This window comes from Vicia villosa, linkage group LG3 (assembly GCF_029867415.1).
Source record: "Vicia villosa cultivar HV-30 ecotype Madison, WI linkage group LG3, Vvil1.0, whole genome shotgun sequence".
Classification (NCBI taxonomy): Eukaryota; Viridiplantae; Streptophyta; class Magnoliopsida; order Fabales; family Fabaceae; genus Vicia; species Vicia villosa.
In genome coordinates this window covers 73,799,979-73,817,450 of record NC_081182.1, presented here as the reverse complement: position 1 = coordinate 73,817,450, position 17,472 = coordinate 73,799,979, and the positions used below count along the sequence as shown (strand labels likewise).

Here is a 17,472-nt window from a genome sequence, read left to right as displayed (position 1 = left end):
GGAAGTGGAACTTGTGATTTTCTGAATTAATTGGAAAAATCACAAGATTCACTATGTTTTATACGCTACGTAGATACATCTACGGAAGGAATCAAATTTTTTCAAAATATGGAATGCTTCCGGAGATGCATTTATTGAAGCTGGGGCAAAAATGAAATTTTGTGTGGTGTTTAAGAGATCCATGGGATAGGTTGAGAAATTTTCTTTAAATAAACAACCTATTTGAGTGAATTGATTTAAATTAGATATAATATTAATTAGTTTTTAAAATTAAATTTGGCTAAATTACAGTTTTGGTCCCCTTGTTTTAGGTTTTTCACGATTTTGGTCCCCCTATTTTCTTTTAAAACAGTTTTGGTCCCCCATCCCAATTTTGATGCAACTGTTCATGTACTGTTCATTGTACGGACATGTACTGTTCATGTACGGGTATGTACTGTTTATGCACTATTCAAAGACAAAATTGGGATGAGGGACCAAAACTATTTAAAAAGAAAATAGGGGACCAAAATCGTGAAAAACCTAAAACAGGGGACCAAAACTGTAATTTAACTATTAAATTAATATAATTCATTTGATTTTTTTTAAATTTATAGTTATTAATGAATATTCTTCATTTTAATGACTAGTTATATGTTGAATAAAATAGTTATTGCTCATCACATGATTCGTGTGTATTGGTTGATTCAATTTTTGTGTGCAATTGTATTAATACATATGTACCTGAATATTGAAACAAGTTATTAGAAGAAAAAAAGAAAGTGCGTTGAAACTATTGATATATTGATATTGATAGTGTATAAGTGAAACAAAGAACAAAATTGATTTTTTTTATATGTCTTTCTTAAAAAAGAAATTAAGAACAGAGTGTAATTAGTACTCTGGGCAACTAACTAGTTTAAGTTTAACTCCAAAATACAGTAAGATCCAAAATACAGTACTCACTCACTATTCTTGCTGATTTCATGAACTAGTACAGAGAACGGAAATTTTTTGATTCATGCCGATTAATCTTAGATCCGTGAATTGAAGTATGAAATCTCCAATGAATCTCGATTTTCTCAAAACAACCCACGCTCTCAAGATCGCTTTTTTCCTCTTCATTTCCATCACTTTCTTCTACTTAGGAAAACACTGGTCCGATGGCTATCAACAACTCATCTTCTTCACTCAAAACTCCGACCCGGATCCGATTCTCGATCAATCGGTTTCAGTTTCCCCTAACTTTAACAAATCGTTCAACATTTCTTCACTCATCGATCACAACAGCACAGAACCTGTTCGAGAAAAAGCCCCAACGGAACAACAACCACCGCCTCCGCCGCCGGAGGCGGCACAGGCGGCACATGATTCGGTGGAGAAATTCGGGATCGTGAATGAGAATGGAACGATGTCGGATGAGTTTGAGGTTGGGGAATTTGATCCGGGGATGGTGGATGATTGGGTTAACGAAACGCAGGTTGAGAGTGAGGGCTCTGAGAGTGTTCGGAGTTTTGGGATTAAGAAGTTTGGATTGTGTTCGCGTGATTTGAGTGAGTATATACCTTGTTTGGATAATGTGGAAGCGATTCAGAAGCTGCCGTCCACGGAGAAAGGAGAGAGATTTGAACGGCATTGTCCAGAGGAAGGGAAAAAGTTGAATTGTTTGGTTCCTGCTCCTAAAGGTTACCGTGCTCCAATTCCGTGGCCCAAAAGCAGAGATGAGGTCAAAATTTCATCTTTCTTGTTTTTCATTCCAATTCAGCTAAATGGGTATTTTAAGGATTTGGATTCTGTCTGTGTTCACAATATTGAATTAACTTCCTTTTCTTGGGTGTAGGTATGGTTCAGTAATGTTCCTCATACTCGTCTTGTTGAAGATAAAGGTGGCCAAAACTGGATTTCCAGAGACAAAAATAAGTTTAAATTTCCAGGAGGTGGTACACAATTTATACATGGGGCAAATGAATACTTGGATCATATTTCTAAGGTTACTTTATTAAGTTTAATCATACATTTGCAATAGACATTTATTCACTTCATGATAATATTATTTGGCCACATTACATTTCATGCTTGCAAGACAGTGAAATATGATTAGACGATTGTGTGAAATTTTTTTAAACTATCGGTATATTTAAGTTTAAATCTAGATCCGATTAAATTATTGTTTTGGTTTCACTTTTTTGGGGGAAAGTATCGGTGTATCTTGTAGTTGTAGGTTGATGTTGAATATTCACATTTGCAGATGATTCCTGAAATTACATTTGGTCGGCATATACGAGTTGCTCTTGATGTTGGTTGTGGTGTCGCTAGTTTTGGTGCGTACTTACTAGAACGGAATGTCGTCACTATGTCTGTAGCTCCCAAGGATGTTCATGAGAATCAGATTCAGTTTGCTCTTGAGCGAGGGGTGCCGGCCATGGCGGCAGCATTTGCAACTAGACGTTTATTATATCCAAGTCAAGCTTTTGACTTGATACATTGTTCTCGCTGTAGAATTAATTGGACTCGAGATGGTATGTGTTTCTCTCTTTTGTATAGTGTTCAATAGTTCTCGGTAGTAATAGGAGAAAACTGATATGGAGAGGTCTGTGGTCAACCAGTAGAGTATAAGAAAAAGCATGTCGGACTCGGAGCTGCTACATTAATTGATAACGATATCTCATGATTGTTATTTGAATTATGACGCGTGAAACTTGTTTACTTGTGATGAAGATGGGATCTTGCTGCTTGAAGTTAATAGGATGCTAAGAGCAGGAGGGTATTTTGTTTGGGCTGCCCAACCGGTTTATAAGCACGAAGAAGCTTTAGAAGAACAATGGGAAGGTATAGTTGAAACAAGTTTCCATTTAGATTGAATTTATTGAAGCTTTTTAGCTATAATTTTTATTGAATTTATGTATTCTTCAGTTCTGTACTTTTCTTGAACTGGCTTGAACAGTGAACAGTCAATAAGTTATTGGAGTTTTTGTCCAACTCATTATTACTAAGAAATGCTTTCTGTACCATGATGACTGTAATGTAACTTTGGGTTTTGTTGTCTCCAGTGATGCTTAATCTTACCACTCGACTCTGCTGGAAGTTTTTGAAAAAAGATGGGTATATTGCAGTATGGCAGAAACCTTTTGATAATAGCTGCTATTTAAGCCGCGAGGCAGGAACTAAACCTCCTCTTTGCGACCCCAGTGACGACCCAGATAATGTTTGGTAAGTTCAAGCCTTTCGGATCTTTCAATGATTATATACATTTTTTATAGGAGACCCGTAGTTAAGTCTATCAGTTTCCATCCATTTATTTGAATATCATACAAAAGTATATGTAAATTTATTATCATTCTTTTATGTTATATATTGTATAGATCATAGAGCTTTCCATGATAAAACCAGAGTCAATAGTAGGTACATATTTGCAATGTTAAAACACCCTAAAAAAATTAACCGAGTTCCTTTCTAATTCAGGATAGAATGTAATGCTTACCCTTTTTGCATAAAAAGAAAGTGATAGAAGCCTTTGTGTTGTCAATTTTTTATTTTTAATCTATTTTATACTTTCTTCTAATTGGTTAGCCTTTTAGGTGGGTTACTAAAGCTTATTGAAAATTATAAGCAAGTTAATCCTTCCCCACTCAACCTTAATGGTGGAAAAAGATAATATGCAAAATATGAGAAAGGGAAGAGGAAATTAAATGATGCAGAAATGGTTATTTCATTGTCAATGTGGTTTTTCATTTATTGTGGATTGTAGTTATCTCATAATAAAATGTGCAACTCTGCAATAGATCAGGGAATTAAAAGGAGTTGGCTGTGCCCCATGTTTGTGCATGTATTTTGGATTTAATCCTCAATATCGTTGAATACTTTTTCTGGTTACACTCTTGACATATATGCTGCTCATGAGAAAGAAAACTAATAATGAGTTGTATCAATAGCTTTTGCTGAAGCCTCATGATCACAATTATCCATCTTATTGTTTTTATAAAATTTAGAAGCTCATTTTGTTGATTTTATTATTTGTCTTTTAATAATCTAGGTATGCTGATCTAAAAGCATGTATCTCTGAATTGCCTAAGAATGGATATGAGGCCAATGTTACCGATTGGCCCGCCCGATTGCAAACCCCACCGAATAGGCTTCAAAGCATAAAACTTGATGCTTTCATATCCAGAAAAGAACTATTTAAGGCAGAATCAAAATACTGGAATGAGATTATAGAAAGCTATGTTCGTGCTTTGCGCTGGAAGAAGATGAGATTAAGAAATGTTATGGACATGCGAGCAGGTTTTGGAGGGTACTGATTATGTCTTATATACTTTGTTGCTGTTAATATAATTAGGGATTTTCTGATACCTATTTTGAATATATTTGTGTGTTTTACAGATTTGCAGCAGCAATGATTGAGCAGAAGCTTGAGAGCTGGGTTATGAATGTTGTTCCTGTTAGTGGTCCAAACACATTGCCTGTCATATATGACCGTGGATTGATTGGAGTTATGCATGACTGGTATGTAGCAAAATGTTTTTCAAGATATATAAGACACAAGTGTCTGAATGTGGAAGGTTATCTCATCCTCATTACTTTTGTATCGGTGCATGTACCGATAATAATTCATGATTATATGCTATAGGTGCGAACCATTTGACACCTACCCGAGAACCTATGATTTCCTCCATGCAGCAAACCTGCTTTCTGTAGAGAAGAAAAGGTACACTTTTCTCCACTTGTTAGTTCTTTAATCTCTTCCCTAGCTGAATCTTACTATGTTACATTTCTCTCTACCAGATGCAATGTGTCATCAATTATGGTTGAGATGGATCGGATACTAAGACCCGGTGGACATGTATACATCCGCGATACCCTTGCCATAATGGATGAACTTCAAGAGATTGCCAAAGCGATAGGCTGGCACACGTCACTACGAGACACAGCCGAGGGGCCTCACGCAAGCTATAGGGTCTTGGTTTGTGATAAGCATCTGCTACGGGCTTGAAGCAATGAGGTGGTAGAATGTAAAATGTGTTTTTGATACAGTCAACCACATAACAAGGCAAAATTGGTCTTTTGAGAAGTACGGAGGAAAGATACAATTGTAAAAGTATCACTTCTTCACAAGAGGTAGTGACCATTTGTTTATTTATTTATTTGTACTACTGGGTAGGTGTATAACGATCCCAAACAGCTTGGTAGGTTGACTGCATCACATAACTTCTTTGTAGAATTCAATTTATTTGTATAATATTAGAAATCTTTCATAGTGTATCTTATTCAATGATGTTTACTCAAAAGTCCTATATCTGCTATTTATGTTTTGATAGACTAAAAGTACAATATATCCATTCCATCTTAAATGGAGTATAAGCAACAAAAAAAGAAACATGTATTTGATATAAATAGGAAGTATAGTGCTAAGTTGAGTTGTTTGGTCTGTGTTATATTATGGATGTTCTATTCTTTTTAACATTTTTTTTTATTTCAATAATTCCATTTTCAATATATATTTTTGGTCTTAATCCAGGTATCCTGATATGTAAACTTTAACCAATTCAAGTTTCAGAAAAATTCAAAAGTTATGTATTCTTGGAACTCTGTTAGTCAAAGTTTAGAAGGAAGAGTTCTAACATTCCTTCGCAAGTAATGGAAGCTATCATTGAAAGAGAAACTTTTCAAGAAGATGACCTACACTGAAAATGAAACTTTTTCTAAAGAAAAATCTTCCTCTTTGAAATTTGATCACCTTTGAAATTTGATCACCAAAAATCCAGAAAATTATAAAAACCATATTTATGTCAAAATGAGTATATCGACAATTTGGAATGCTCGTGTTTAAAACTTCTAGAAATGAAGATTATTTATTCTATATTGGCTATTCTGAGGCTGAATACGTTATCAATAAAGACTAAGAAGCTGTTGAGTGGTCCATGATTTTACTTTTGATGTCTTCCTCCAAGTCATTGTAGAAAAGTACCATCTATATTCGAAAATGTTCAAATTTAAATCTGAGTACCATCTATGTTCGAAAATGTCCAAATTTAAATCTAAGTCCCACAAAGCTCACTATACCTTTAATATACAACCATTAGTAATTATGCATTTGCTATCAAGTATTACTGATCATCAGTAAAGCCTCTCACCTCACACGAGCAGGTCTAAATCACCTCAAAACACCACCGTATAGAGTTTCTCGCCATTGCGGAGAAACCCCACTGTACAAGTAAGTTATCATAAGTTAAACCCACAAAGAAAGCAAATTTCTACCTTTCTACAAGAATTTTGCTATGCAGGGGTAGAGTTAAGGTCAATGTCAATTAAAACACAAACATAGTGGTCAAAAGTTCTATCAAACATAGATTTAGTGACAATAGAGTCTTTGCATATAAGAATTCTAATACTACTTGTCATAGAAAACAATATATTAGGTCGCCAGTACTCTTGAGCTAAGCCATAAAAATGCACAAAAACTTGTGCAATGGTGTTTCTTTGCAACCTAGGGTTAAAGTCTCTCGTCCAAGCAAAAAGCTCAAGGCACCCCGGTTCAAAATTCCACAATACTACAAACCTAACCCTTTGCACATCCTCTAATGATGAAAATGAGAATTCGTAGAATCCATAACCAAACGATGTTACTCCCCATCTATCAAGATTTTTTCAAAGTGGCGTTAACCTGCTCTTCAAGGCAACCATCTTTAGAGGCGTGGAACTCTTGGGCCACTAAATCCGTCCACGTAGGGTATGTTTACAAACTTTGATTCCTGCAAGATACTCCTCTTCAGGGATTGAAATGGCGAGATGACCCCTTCAATATTGGTTGTGGAAGTTGTGACACCTGAATGTCACATATGTTAGAAACGACTTGTGCGAATATTTTTTTTGTTTGTTTTGGGGTTGGATTATCATGAATCTGGTCCTTGTTCTTATCACCTAGACAAACCTTCGGGATGCAGAAGTAATCCATGGTGGTCATATTTGAGTTTTAGGGACGATACAAGGTGGCGATGTAAGCGGTGCAGAGTTTTTAGATTAAAAATAGTCTTGCAAGAACAGTGCATTTTTCTTGTTTTTCTTCGGAGCAAACATTACAAAGTTATTTAAATTACTTAAATCTTATTTTATACAAATTTACACGGGATTAAATTAATAATTTTTTTTTAAAAAAAATTTATAATAATAATAATCATGTATGTTCTTTGTAATAGAATAATGTAAATTTAAAAAGACTTTACCATTAAATTTTAAAAAGATTTTACCATTAACTTTTATATTTTTATTATTTCTCATGTATTTATTTATTATTTAAAGGATTATATCGATAAAAAAATATTTTTTTAATAAATCTCATGACATTGGTATTTAAAATAAATTTTTGATGATCTCTTGTCCTAATACTTAAAAATTTGCACATACATTTTCTAATGATATTTTTATCCATATTAAAAATAAATGTTTATAATTATATATATATATATATATATATATATATATATATATATATATATATATATATATATATATATATATATATATATATATATATATATATATATATATATGAGACATATCAAATGAGAACTTTGATACGTGTGTGTGTATATATATATATATATATATATATATATATATATATATATATATATATATATATATATATATATATATATATATATATATATATATATATATATATATATATATATATATATATATATATATATATATATATATATGAGGAGAGTTATATTTACTCTAGTTATAAGTTATTATAACTTACTCCAAATCTAGACCATTGATTCTTCTCAATCTAGTGGTTAAAAATAATAAGTAATAGTTTTCTATCTCCACATTTAATTACTTATTATTTTTAACCACTAGATTGAGAAGAATCAATGGTCTAGATTTGGAGTAAGTTATAATAACTTACTCCTGGAGTAAATATAACCCTTATATATATATATATGAAATACTCGTATTACCTGCGGAATTTCCTGCGGAAAAAATTCTGCAGGTATACCTGCGGATTTTCCTGGGACTTTATTAAATAAAATAAATTTCCTGTGGATCCAGCGTTGGCAGCAAATTCCGCAGGAATACCTGCGGATTTTACTGCGGAAAATATATTTTAAACATATTATCTAACAAAAATATAAAATCCGCAGGTAATTTCGCAGGAAACTTTCCTGCGGATTTTCCTGCGATTATCAACTTTTATTAACACCAAGCTGTGACACAAAATTCGCAGATAATTCCGCAGGAAAGTTTCCTGCGAAATTACTTGCGGACTTTATATTTCATTATTTAAATTTATAAAAAATATTTAATCATTATATTTTCTATTTTATTAATTATATTTATGATGTTTTTATATTTAGTTTAATTTTAATTTCTAATCTTAATTTTTTCAATGTTATTAATTATTTTTATAATGTATTTTAGTTAATTTTTAATAAAATAAATAAATGGTATGCAGAATTTAAATTATTATGTATTTTAGTTTTAAAAAAAGTTTAAAAAAAGAAAGAAATAGAAAGCTTGTCCGCCACATCCCTTCAATTTCTCATAAAAAAAGTTTTCTTTGATTTTTTCAATTAATGATTTTAAATATTAATAAAAAAACAAATGAAAAGAAATAAAAGGGGAGAATAATTGACTAAACAATAAAATAGCAACACACGTGGCAAAACAAATAAAACAAATAAAACATTTGAAAATGAGAACACGTGAAGATTTATTCAGTTTCTCTCTCTTCTCAAATGCGCTACCTTTCTCTTATGTCTCTCTTTCTACTTCGACAAAAAAACAACAAGAAAAGAAAATGCTTCACTGAAAATGAAATTCCCACACAAAATCTCAACCTTTCCACACTGCAATCGTGAAACTTCAACCAGATTTAACCAAAACGTAACTACAATCATGAATCATTTAAATCCTTTTCGAACCCTAAACTTTCAGATCGAAAAAAATCCACCGTGCCGGTTTCTCTCAGGCCACCGCGAGCTTCATCTCCTCCAAGGGTGAGTATTCTTTTTGCCTAATCAAATAGTTTTACTCCTAATTAACTTCAAAGTCTTGATACTTTTTTTGTGATGTGTATTGCTGTTATACTGTTTGATGAAATGTCTTATAGAAAAATTTATGACATGTATTTCTAAACTAGAGCATTTCTACATGTATATTTCATACTGATTCGAATAGTGCATGTTGAAATCTCCCCAGGTGTTGGATTTGGTAATGAATCACTTAACTGGACCAATTCCTACAAACATTGGAAATTTAACTCTACTTGTGAACATGTAGAAGAAATTCAATTATGCTAGTTCTTATTGGAAATTATTTCCTCTCTTACTTACACGTTTATGATATATTTATAACAGCGTGACAGCATATCCGGTTCAAGATGATGCCTTGAAGACTGGCGAACTTGACTATGTCAGTGCAGGTATGCATGAAACTTATACGGTTGTTGAATTCTAATTGTTAATTTTTTAAGTTATTAACTGATAATATCATTTTATTTAACTATTTTTCATTATTTAAGCTGCACTTGTTTGATATTCCATAGCAGGAAACTTTCTAGGAATATCTGAGGTTGATACTTCTTTTAATTCTATGACTTTGTTCTCCTTTAATTCCAGCCAGTTTGGTTGCTCTCATATACATGCGTTCTGTTGAGATGTATGATTAATATGCCTTCACAAATTTTCAGGTTAAAGTCGTCACCGTCCATGGCACCAATAATTACTTTGTGACTGCATCACTTGATGACACTTGTCAAACTCAGGTCTGTTTTCAGACACTTGTCTGACTCAGTTTCATGCATGTATGAGTCTAGATAGTTTAGCTGGAAATGTCATGCAAGAAACAGTTCATGTAACAGTACCGAGTTTCCACTTGTCTGACTCAGCCTAACCCCAAGGGACTGGGTGTTAAATGTCTGGATAGCTGTAATGTACTTTCCATTGGAGACATAAATTAGTAAGAGTGAGGGGAGGGCCCTGATATCCGTTCTTATTGTAGAAATATACTCGTGCTGAGAGACAGGAATTATGTGTGTGCTTCTTGACATATTTGTTAGTTGGATTTTGAATGACAAATGGAAGTTATTACTATAGAAAAGCCCTTAAATATAAACAAGAGAATTTCATTTTAATGCTCCTGTTACACATCTTGTATCATAGATTCACTTTGTTGTAAAAGACAATGATGTCGTTGGTTCACAGGTTATCGGTGCATTGGGAATTCCGGTTGAGAACTTATGTAATGGTTCCAAACTTGAAGGTGTTTTCCCCATTCTTAACACTAATGGAAAGCCCTTTAAGACTACTACAATTTTGAGCTTATCAATTCAGTATACTCCTGTTGATAAGGTAACCCTTTATATAAACGGTGTCGGTGAGGATTATATATGTGTTCAGCGCACATGAAGCTCTTAACCTTTTTATACTAAATCCTGGTACCTTAATTAATAGGTGCACTGTAGCTGTAATTCAAATTGTTATGTCTGAGTTTTCCTCCTAAACAGTCCTCGTATCCTTTAATTTTTAGTTGATTAAGACTATGGGCTCAAATGATGCTATTGTGCAAAGGCTCTTTACTCATGGTCCTATTTATGAAAGGAAATTCCCGTCTTTATGATTAATAAAATACTTATAATGAAATTGTAATAAAAATTCAATGGATATTCATATAGGTGGAGCTTTTGCACTATACTCATTGATTTGTAGGCATATAAAAGTGAGTTTGGCACCCAATCAACAACTAGAGGACATGGAGCTTTCTAACTACAAACTTAAAATACCATCTTACAAGCATAAAAGAGCCAATAAAATTAAGCAAATGATTGAGCATAGTCACTTTGCTAAAATTGTTCTCTTACTTCTAGCTATCATGGGAACTTCCATGGTTATAGGAGATGGCACTCTCACTCCTTCCATTTCAATACTTTCTGCTGTTAGTGGAATCAGTTCATCACTAGGTCAAAGTAAGTACTTTATTTAATTAATGTTTTATTTTTTATTATTATTTACTATGATATATGTTACTATTTTTAACTGTCTTTTTAAATTTTTTCAGATGCTGTTATGTGAATTACTGTAGAATTTTGGTGGAATTGGTCTCTACAATTTATTTAAACATGACCTTGGAGTATTAAATGCTTTTAATCCAAAATATATAGTTGATTATTTCAAAAGAAATGGTAAAGAAGGTTGGATATCATTAGGTGGATTCTTCCTATGTATAACAGGTGATTTATTTATTAGTTAACAATATCATATACTCTATTAATTAATTAATTAACTAATCTTGTTTTAATTCTAACTAATCATATATTACATATAATCATATGTTTTAATTCTAACTAACATTCATTTTAATTTCACTATTATAAGTTAATTAATCTCAATTAATTAATCAAAATTTCATTTTATTAATGAATGTGAATGAATAATTTGCAGATCCTTTGTATTGGCCTACATTTGACAGAAGGTTTCAGCATCAAAAGCTCTGCCCCATCACACACCCACGGTATTCAGCCCTTAGGCAATCTCTATTCAAAGTTAGAGACTTTTATTCTGATTATCTTTTCCAGAGTTGGTTGTGTGCTAATTGAAATGAAACGTGAATGGTTGGAGAGGGATAATATTGTTTGAAAGAAAGGCTTTTCGGTTGAGGAATTAGTGATGAATATCCAAAATACTCTCCGAGTTTCTTCCTAGTCATGATGGTGCAGAGGTGGCGTCTCCTGTTTTAATAATGGAATGGTTCATGAACTTTTATGGTGCCGCAAAGAATTGGAAAAAGAGACCAATTGATTGCATATGTCAAGCCGGGGAAGTCATATTTATGCCGAATGGATTGTGGCATTTGGTGATCAACCTGGAGGAATCTATTGCCATAATACAAACTATGTTAGCAGGTCTCCTATCAGGTCAACTGAACAATTTGGCGAAAGGAGCCTATCAGGTCAATTGAACAATTCGGCGGAAGGATCCTATAAAGAACATCCACTGCATTCATTTCAACATCTGCAACAGCAAGTGCATTAGATGGATTTTCACTCAGTAACCTAACAATGCAGCAATTAGAGTTAGTGCCTATTTGTACCAATATTTACTACATAATTTCACTTTTAATTTTTTTTGGCACAAGATTGGTAAGTTGGGGAATGCCATTATTATTATTGTTTTAATGTTGTATCTTATTTAGTAGAAGCAATTCATATATCTAGTGGAAGGGACTCATATTTTGTAAATTCATGAGTTTTCACATTAAATTATTGCTTAAAAAAATTACAGTCTCATTTTATCAATTAAATTTAATTATTTTTTTTTAAATTTCGACATACATTAGCTGCGGAATTATCTGCGGATTATAGATTCCTGCGGATTTACCTGCCAATTCATTTTCCTGCGGATTTAGCTGCGGTAATTTCCTGCGGATTTACCTGCGGAATTACCTGCGGATATTCCTGCCGAATATATTACCCACGAAGGTTTTAGCTGGGGACAAGAAACCGCAGAAAAATCCGCAGGTAATGATTTTCCTGCGGAAATTTAGCTAAAATCCGCAGGTAAATCCACAGGAAATTCGAGTATTTCTAGTAGTGATATATATATATATATATTGTAATAATAAAAGATATTTTTTAAAATTTGATTAATAATTTCTCTTTCCTCTTAATGACACATGATTTATTAAAGATCACAATTTAATCTCAACCATTCATTTTTCAATCTAATGGTTCTTATTCATTAATAATTAAAGTGTTTTTACAACAAGACTAATGAGTTAAGTTTTTTGTAATTTTTTATTTATTACTTCATCCGTCTCAAAATATAAGAGAAAAAAAACTAAATTACATTTATTAAAAAAAAATAAAACTATAATAATTTGGATGAAGATTTTTTTGTGATTTTCTTAAAATGATTGTCTTAGGAAATTGTAAAAACAATTTTACATCAAATATCAAATATTCAAAGATTATTGGATAACTTAATGATTTGAAAAAAAATTGTTACCGTCAAATTAATATGAATAGTTAAATAAATATCTATTTTGTATTTATTTTATTGATGTAAACAATTTTATCATATTGATATTCATTTAAAAATAATCTTTGATGAGAATAATTATAATTAAATCAATTTATTAATTAAAATTAACATTAATACACGATTGAGTGGATGATCATAATAAAAATTAGATACAATAGTAATTAAATGGTTGATAAGATAAAAAATATCATATGTGGAAAGTGATGTTTAGCAATATCTAAGATCACTTTTTTTTTTAAATAAGACTATAAACAATGGCTTATAAATTTAACATCCTCATTTTTCACTTTTTTATATTTCACATTATCTTCTTTTTCTTCCACCTAATAATTCAACATATGTTCAATTTTTACTCACTGCATTGATTTTGTTTAATAAAATTCAACACCCTACTCCACCACCATTGACAATACACTAAAAATTTAAATATTCACAAAAATCATTAAGAATTTGCAAAATATTTTATGTGGTCCCATTCCCTCCTCATTCAACATGTTAAATGTTTTCAACACCAATTAATCCATCTCACTTTCAACACTCTATTCAACACCTCATTGCAAACATTCAACTATTGAAAAAATTATTCAACACTTCCATTGTACATAGCCTAAGGTTTTAGATAGTGATATCACGTTTAGCGATAAAGAGTGCCAAGCAAAAGGTCAATACCGGTACGCCGATAAAAGAAGTCCAGTGGCAAGGCCCTTTCAGCCAAGCATCTCCCAAGTTCGAATGCTTTTATGCTGTTAAAAGAAATCGAATACCATTCGTGATCCAATTCAAAAACGGAGTTACTGAAGACCTCCTCCCCCTTTCCCGCCTATCCGGTACGGTAAACTCGGCCAAAATTTGACACCCGAAGGGAGGGCCCGGCGCGCGCAATCCTATCCTCGTCCGAGTTTACCCCTTGCACTTCGGACAGCTCTAACAAGTAAGTAAGTAAACTACCTTTAGACGAGAAAAAGAAAAAAAGGCAAAGGGGAGATGGGGAAGAGGAGATTAAGGATAGTCACTCCGCTCCATAGATAGTGAACACAGATTCTTGTTTCATTTTCCATTCCGTCACACAGCAGCGCATCCCCAGATAGATACTAGCCATTGTGACTTGGTCGTAAAAAGGGGCTAATTAGTCGAATGAGCCCATCTCTCAGGCCTATCATTTATTGGTCGATCCGGCTCGGCTGGCGGCTCCTGCATCTCCATGGGGCCCCTACAAGTTGCTAGGAGTCCCTCTAGTCGAATCAATAATCTATATCGATCTACTGGGAAAGCATCGATCTAGCCTCCCACTCATTCTGCTAAAAGGATGTCCTAGAATGGATAAGTGAAATGAAATGATCCATCTTAATTTTCCCATAGGACACATTGAAAGAATGCTTCCTTGTCCTTGATGAAGCAAGTAGCCAATCCCTTGCTGGTTAAAAATAGCAGCATAAGTATTAAAATTATAAACACCATGGGGTGGGGCCTGCCAATAGGTGTTTGCACAATTTGTAGCTTCTCCTTCTTATACTCTTAGAAGAAGCTGATTGCTTTGTTCACCACATCCACTTACCCTTAGACCTGACCAAGATAAGTAAAACCGGTAGCCGAAAGAAAGGTCCCTCGAGCTTTATTAGTAGTTACACGAGTGCTCAGATCAATACCGAAACACATATAGAGTGCCTGGTCTTTAAGCAGAGTGTTTCTAGAAATTTGTTTGTTTAGTTTTTCGTTGGGCTTAGGCCCTAGGGAAAAAAATTACATTTTTAAAAAAAATCAAAATAGTTGTTGTCTATTTTTCAAAAAAATAAATAAAAGGTAAGAGTGAGGGTTATTGTACACATTTAGAGAGTGAAATTCGTATAATTATAGAAAAAAATTATACATTTTAATTGACTAACAATTTGAGCCACGAAACTATCTAAGTTTTCTCCTAATTTTTTTTAACACAATGAATTATTATTAAAAATTCTAATAAATAATATAAACATAATATAAAAAATATACTATCAAGTAAAATATAGTTAAGTTTTTATACATGCAATATCATAATCAAATATAATATACATATACATATACATTTATTGAACATTCTAAAATTGACAAAAACTAATCTTCTTAAAAATATTTATAAAATTTAGAATCTAAAATCATATGAGCTCTCATATTTTAAATATTTTTTTAAATTTTTAATTGAAATCAACACTAAATAAAAATACATAAAAATATTTTTAAACTTATTTATTTGTTGGATTATATTTAGAGAATTTCTTCACTCACCTCCCAACCTTCTTGGCCACCTCCGGTGAATTTACCACAATACCCCTTGTTTCGGAAGTTCATTTCCGAAACTGTACTTTTTTTCTTGAAAAATGTGTTTTCGGAAATGAACTTCCGAAAACGTGTTTTTTTAATATAAAATATTGATTTCGGAGATGCATCTCCGAAATAAAGTGACTTTTTCAGAAAATGTGGTGTTTCGGAAGTTCATCTCCGAACGCACCCCCTGGGGAATTCGGAAATGAACTTCCGAAAATATGTCTGGACAGAATAAAATGAAAAACAACAACAATTCGCTTTATTTAATCGGGTGAAGATTACAACGATAATATTACATAAAATTAAAGTTACATATTGTTCAACACGGGTAAGTGAGGATGAGAGAGTGGTGGGGAGAAAAAAAGACTTCCAACGAAAATTAAAGTTACAATTCGCTTTATTTAATCGGGTGAAGATTACAACGATAATATTATCATCTTAGTTTTTGGAAGTGGTAACCCGGGCCGGAACATATGACGGAGGAGGTGGATGTCCGGAGGAAGAAGAACCGGAGGTACGTCCACCGCGACACAAAGGAGCCAATCAATGTAAGCTATAGTTTATCATTATCATCAGGGGACGTCATTACAAAAAAGGGACGTCATTACAAAAAATTGGGAAAAAAATCTTATTATTTTTACTCTTGATTTTTTAGAAATGACGTCCCCAGATGATAATGATTAACTATAGCTTACATTGATTGGCTCATTTGTCTCGCGGTGGACGTACCTCCGGTTCTTCTTCCTCTGGACATCCACCTCCTCCGTCATATGTTCCAGCCCCGGTTACCACTTCCAAAAACTAAGATGATAAATCCAATACAAAAACATTATTCGATACAATCCGAAATCAGAACAAAACAAGACACGTCAAACAAGACAAAAGCATGTTATTCTGCCCGACGAGCGTTACAAAATACACATCAAACAAAATAAAAACACGTTATTCTTCCCGACGAGCGAACTCCTCCGAATGAAGATAATTATACCAATCCTCATCCCACTCAGTATCAGAACCATCAGCGTTGATCACGCCTGAAGGCTGCGAAGCAGAACCAGTCAAAAGCTTCTTCTTCTCCTTCTTCTCCTTCACCTCCTTCACCTCCTTCACCTCTTTCACCTCTTTCACCTCTTTCACCTCCTTCTTTGAAGAACCCTTTCTTCCCTTAGCGTCAGTCCTGCGTGCTGGTTGGTTGCCTGACATGTTCCTGTAAACAATTGAAATTGATTAATATGAGAGACAAAATAAAAAACAAAAAAATTTGAACTTCTGATACATTTCGGAAGTTCATTTCCGAAAACTGGGATGGAGGTGTTTTCGGAAATGAACTTCCGAAACACCCCTGCGATGGGATTTTCTGCAACTTCCATGGCAGACCCCTAAACCAAACTTCAAAACAAATCAAAATACTTCTAAACAACCTAAATACTACTAACAACCTAACCATATATCATTTATACAATTAAAACCCTAAATAACATGCATTTGAATAATAGATCTAAAAATTTCAAAACTTACAAAGTGTTAGGATTGAGGGCTTTTGAATGTTGTTTAGCAGTGTGATTGGAGCCTTGATGGAGCTTTGGAATTCTGTTTGCACAAATTTTCGCCTTTGCCACTTTTTGTTTTGATTTAGGGTAAATGATTGGGGGAGGGGGAGTGTTTTGATAAATCTGCAGAAATCGCAGTATTTCGGAAGTGAACTTCCGAAATAATTGTTTCGGAAATGAACTTCCGAAGTAAGTCAATTTTTTTAAAAAAACACGCTTTCGAAAATGAACTTCCAAAACAGGGGTAGTTTTGTTTTTTCGCAGGAGGTGACCACCCATAGGGAGGTGGGTAAAGAAATTTTCTTATATTTATCAACATTATTATCTAAGAGAGAGACACCATTTTCATATTTTTCTCTTACATCTATTCTTGACATCGTGTTATTTCAAAATTAAAATTAAAGATTATTATTCTTAAAACAAATCTAATTCCAACAAATATAAGACATTTAATTTCATAAAAAAAAATGCCAATTCAAAATGATTTTTCCAATTAAAAAAAAGTCAAGCCAAATTTTTTACCATAATAAGATCAAAAAAATTACCAAAGAATCATACAATGAAAAAATAGATTTCGTGATTGGCCCAAAAAGAAT

The 17,472-nt window shown here is 32.9% G+C and overlaps 1 protein-coding gene and 1 long non-coding RNA gene across 8 annotated transcripts; both read left to right on the top strand.

Annotated features, from left to right (window-relative positions):
* The first annotated feature begins 833 nt into the window (after positions 1 to 833).
* Positions 834 to 5,243, top strand: LOC131661888 (probable methyltransferase PMT11). 2 transcript variants are annotated; one of them, XM_058931538.1, is made up of 9 exons: positions 836 to 1,705; positions 1,820 to 1,969; positions 2,228 to 2,498; positions 2,698 to 2,808; positions 3,030 to 3,189; positions 4,013 to 4,270; positions 4,360 to 4,482; positions 4,607 to 4,684; positions 4,762 to 5,243. In XM_058931538.1, the coding sequence occupies exons 1-9, from the start codon at positions 1,034 to 1,036 to the stop codon at positions 4,967 to 4,969; spliced, it is 2,031 nt and encodes a 676-aa protein (XP_058787521.1). In that variant the 5' UTR covers positions 836 to 1,033; the 3' UTR covers positions 4,970 to 5,243. The 2 variants fall into 2 exon arrangements, 1 of the variants encoding a protein (XP_058787521.1); XR_009301296.1 differs by lacking the exon at positions 4,762 to 5,243 and having other exon boundaries at positions 834 to 1,705; positions 4,013 to 4,260.
* A 3,471-nt stretch (positions 5,244 to 8,714) lies between these two features.
* Positions 8,715 to 12,264, top strand: LOC131661887 (uncharacterized). Of its 6 annotated transcripts, XR_009301295.1 has the most exons (6): positions 8,715 to 8,984; positions 9,345 to 9,409; positions 9,677 to 9,751; positions 10,191 to 10,951; positions 11,044 to 11,215; positions 11,427 to 12,264. It is a non-coding gene; the product is annotated as an uncharacterized LOC131661887 (long non-coding RNA). The 6 variants fall into 6 exon arrangements; XR_009301291.1 differs by having other exon boundaries at positions 9,677 to 10,951; XR_009301293.1 differs by having other exon boundaries at positions 9,345 to 9,558; positions 9,677 to 10,951.
* Positions 12,265 to 17,472: the final 5,208 nt, after the last annotated feature.

Excerpts from the sequence above, each read along its gene's own strand:
- LOC131661888 (XM_058931538.1), top strand. The coding sequence starts at position 1,034 with ATGAAATCTCCAATGAATCTCGATTTTCTCAAAACAACCCACGCTCTC. Across the intron at positions 1,706-1,819 it reads GGCCCAAAAGCAGAGATGAG|GTATGGTTCAGTAATGTTCC; the intron begins GTCAAAATTTCA and ends TCTTGGGTGTAG. Across the intron at positions 2,499-2,697 it reads AATTAATTGGACTCGAGATG|ATGGGATCTTGCTGCTTGAA; the intron begins GTATGTGTTTCT and ends CTTGTGATGAAG.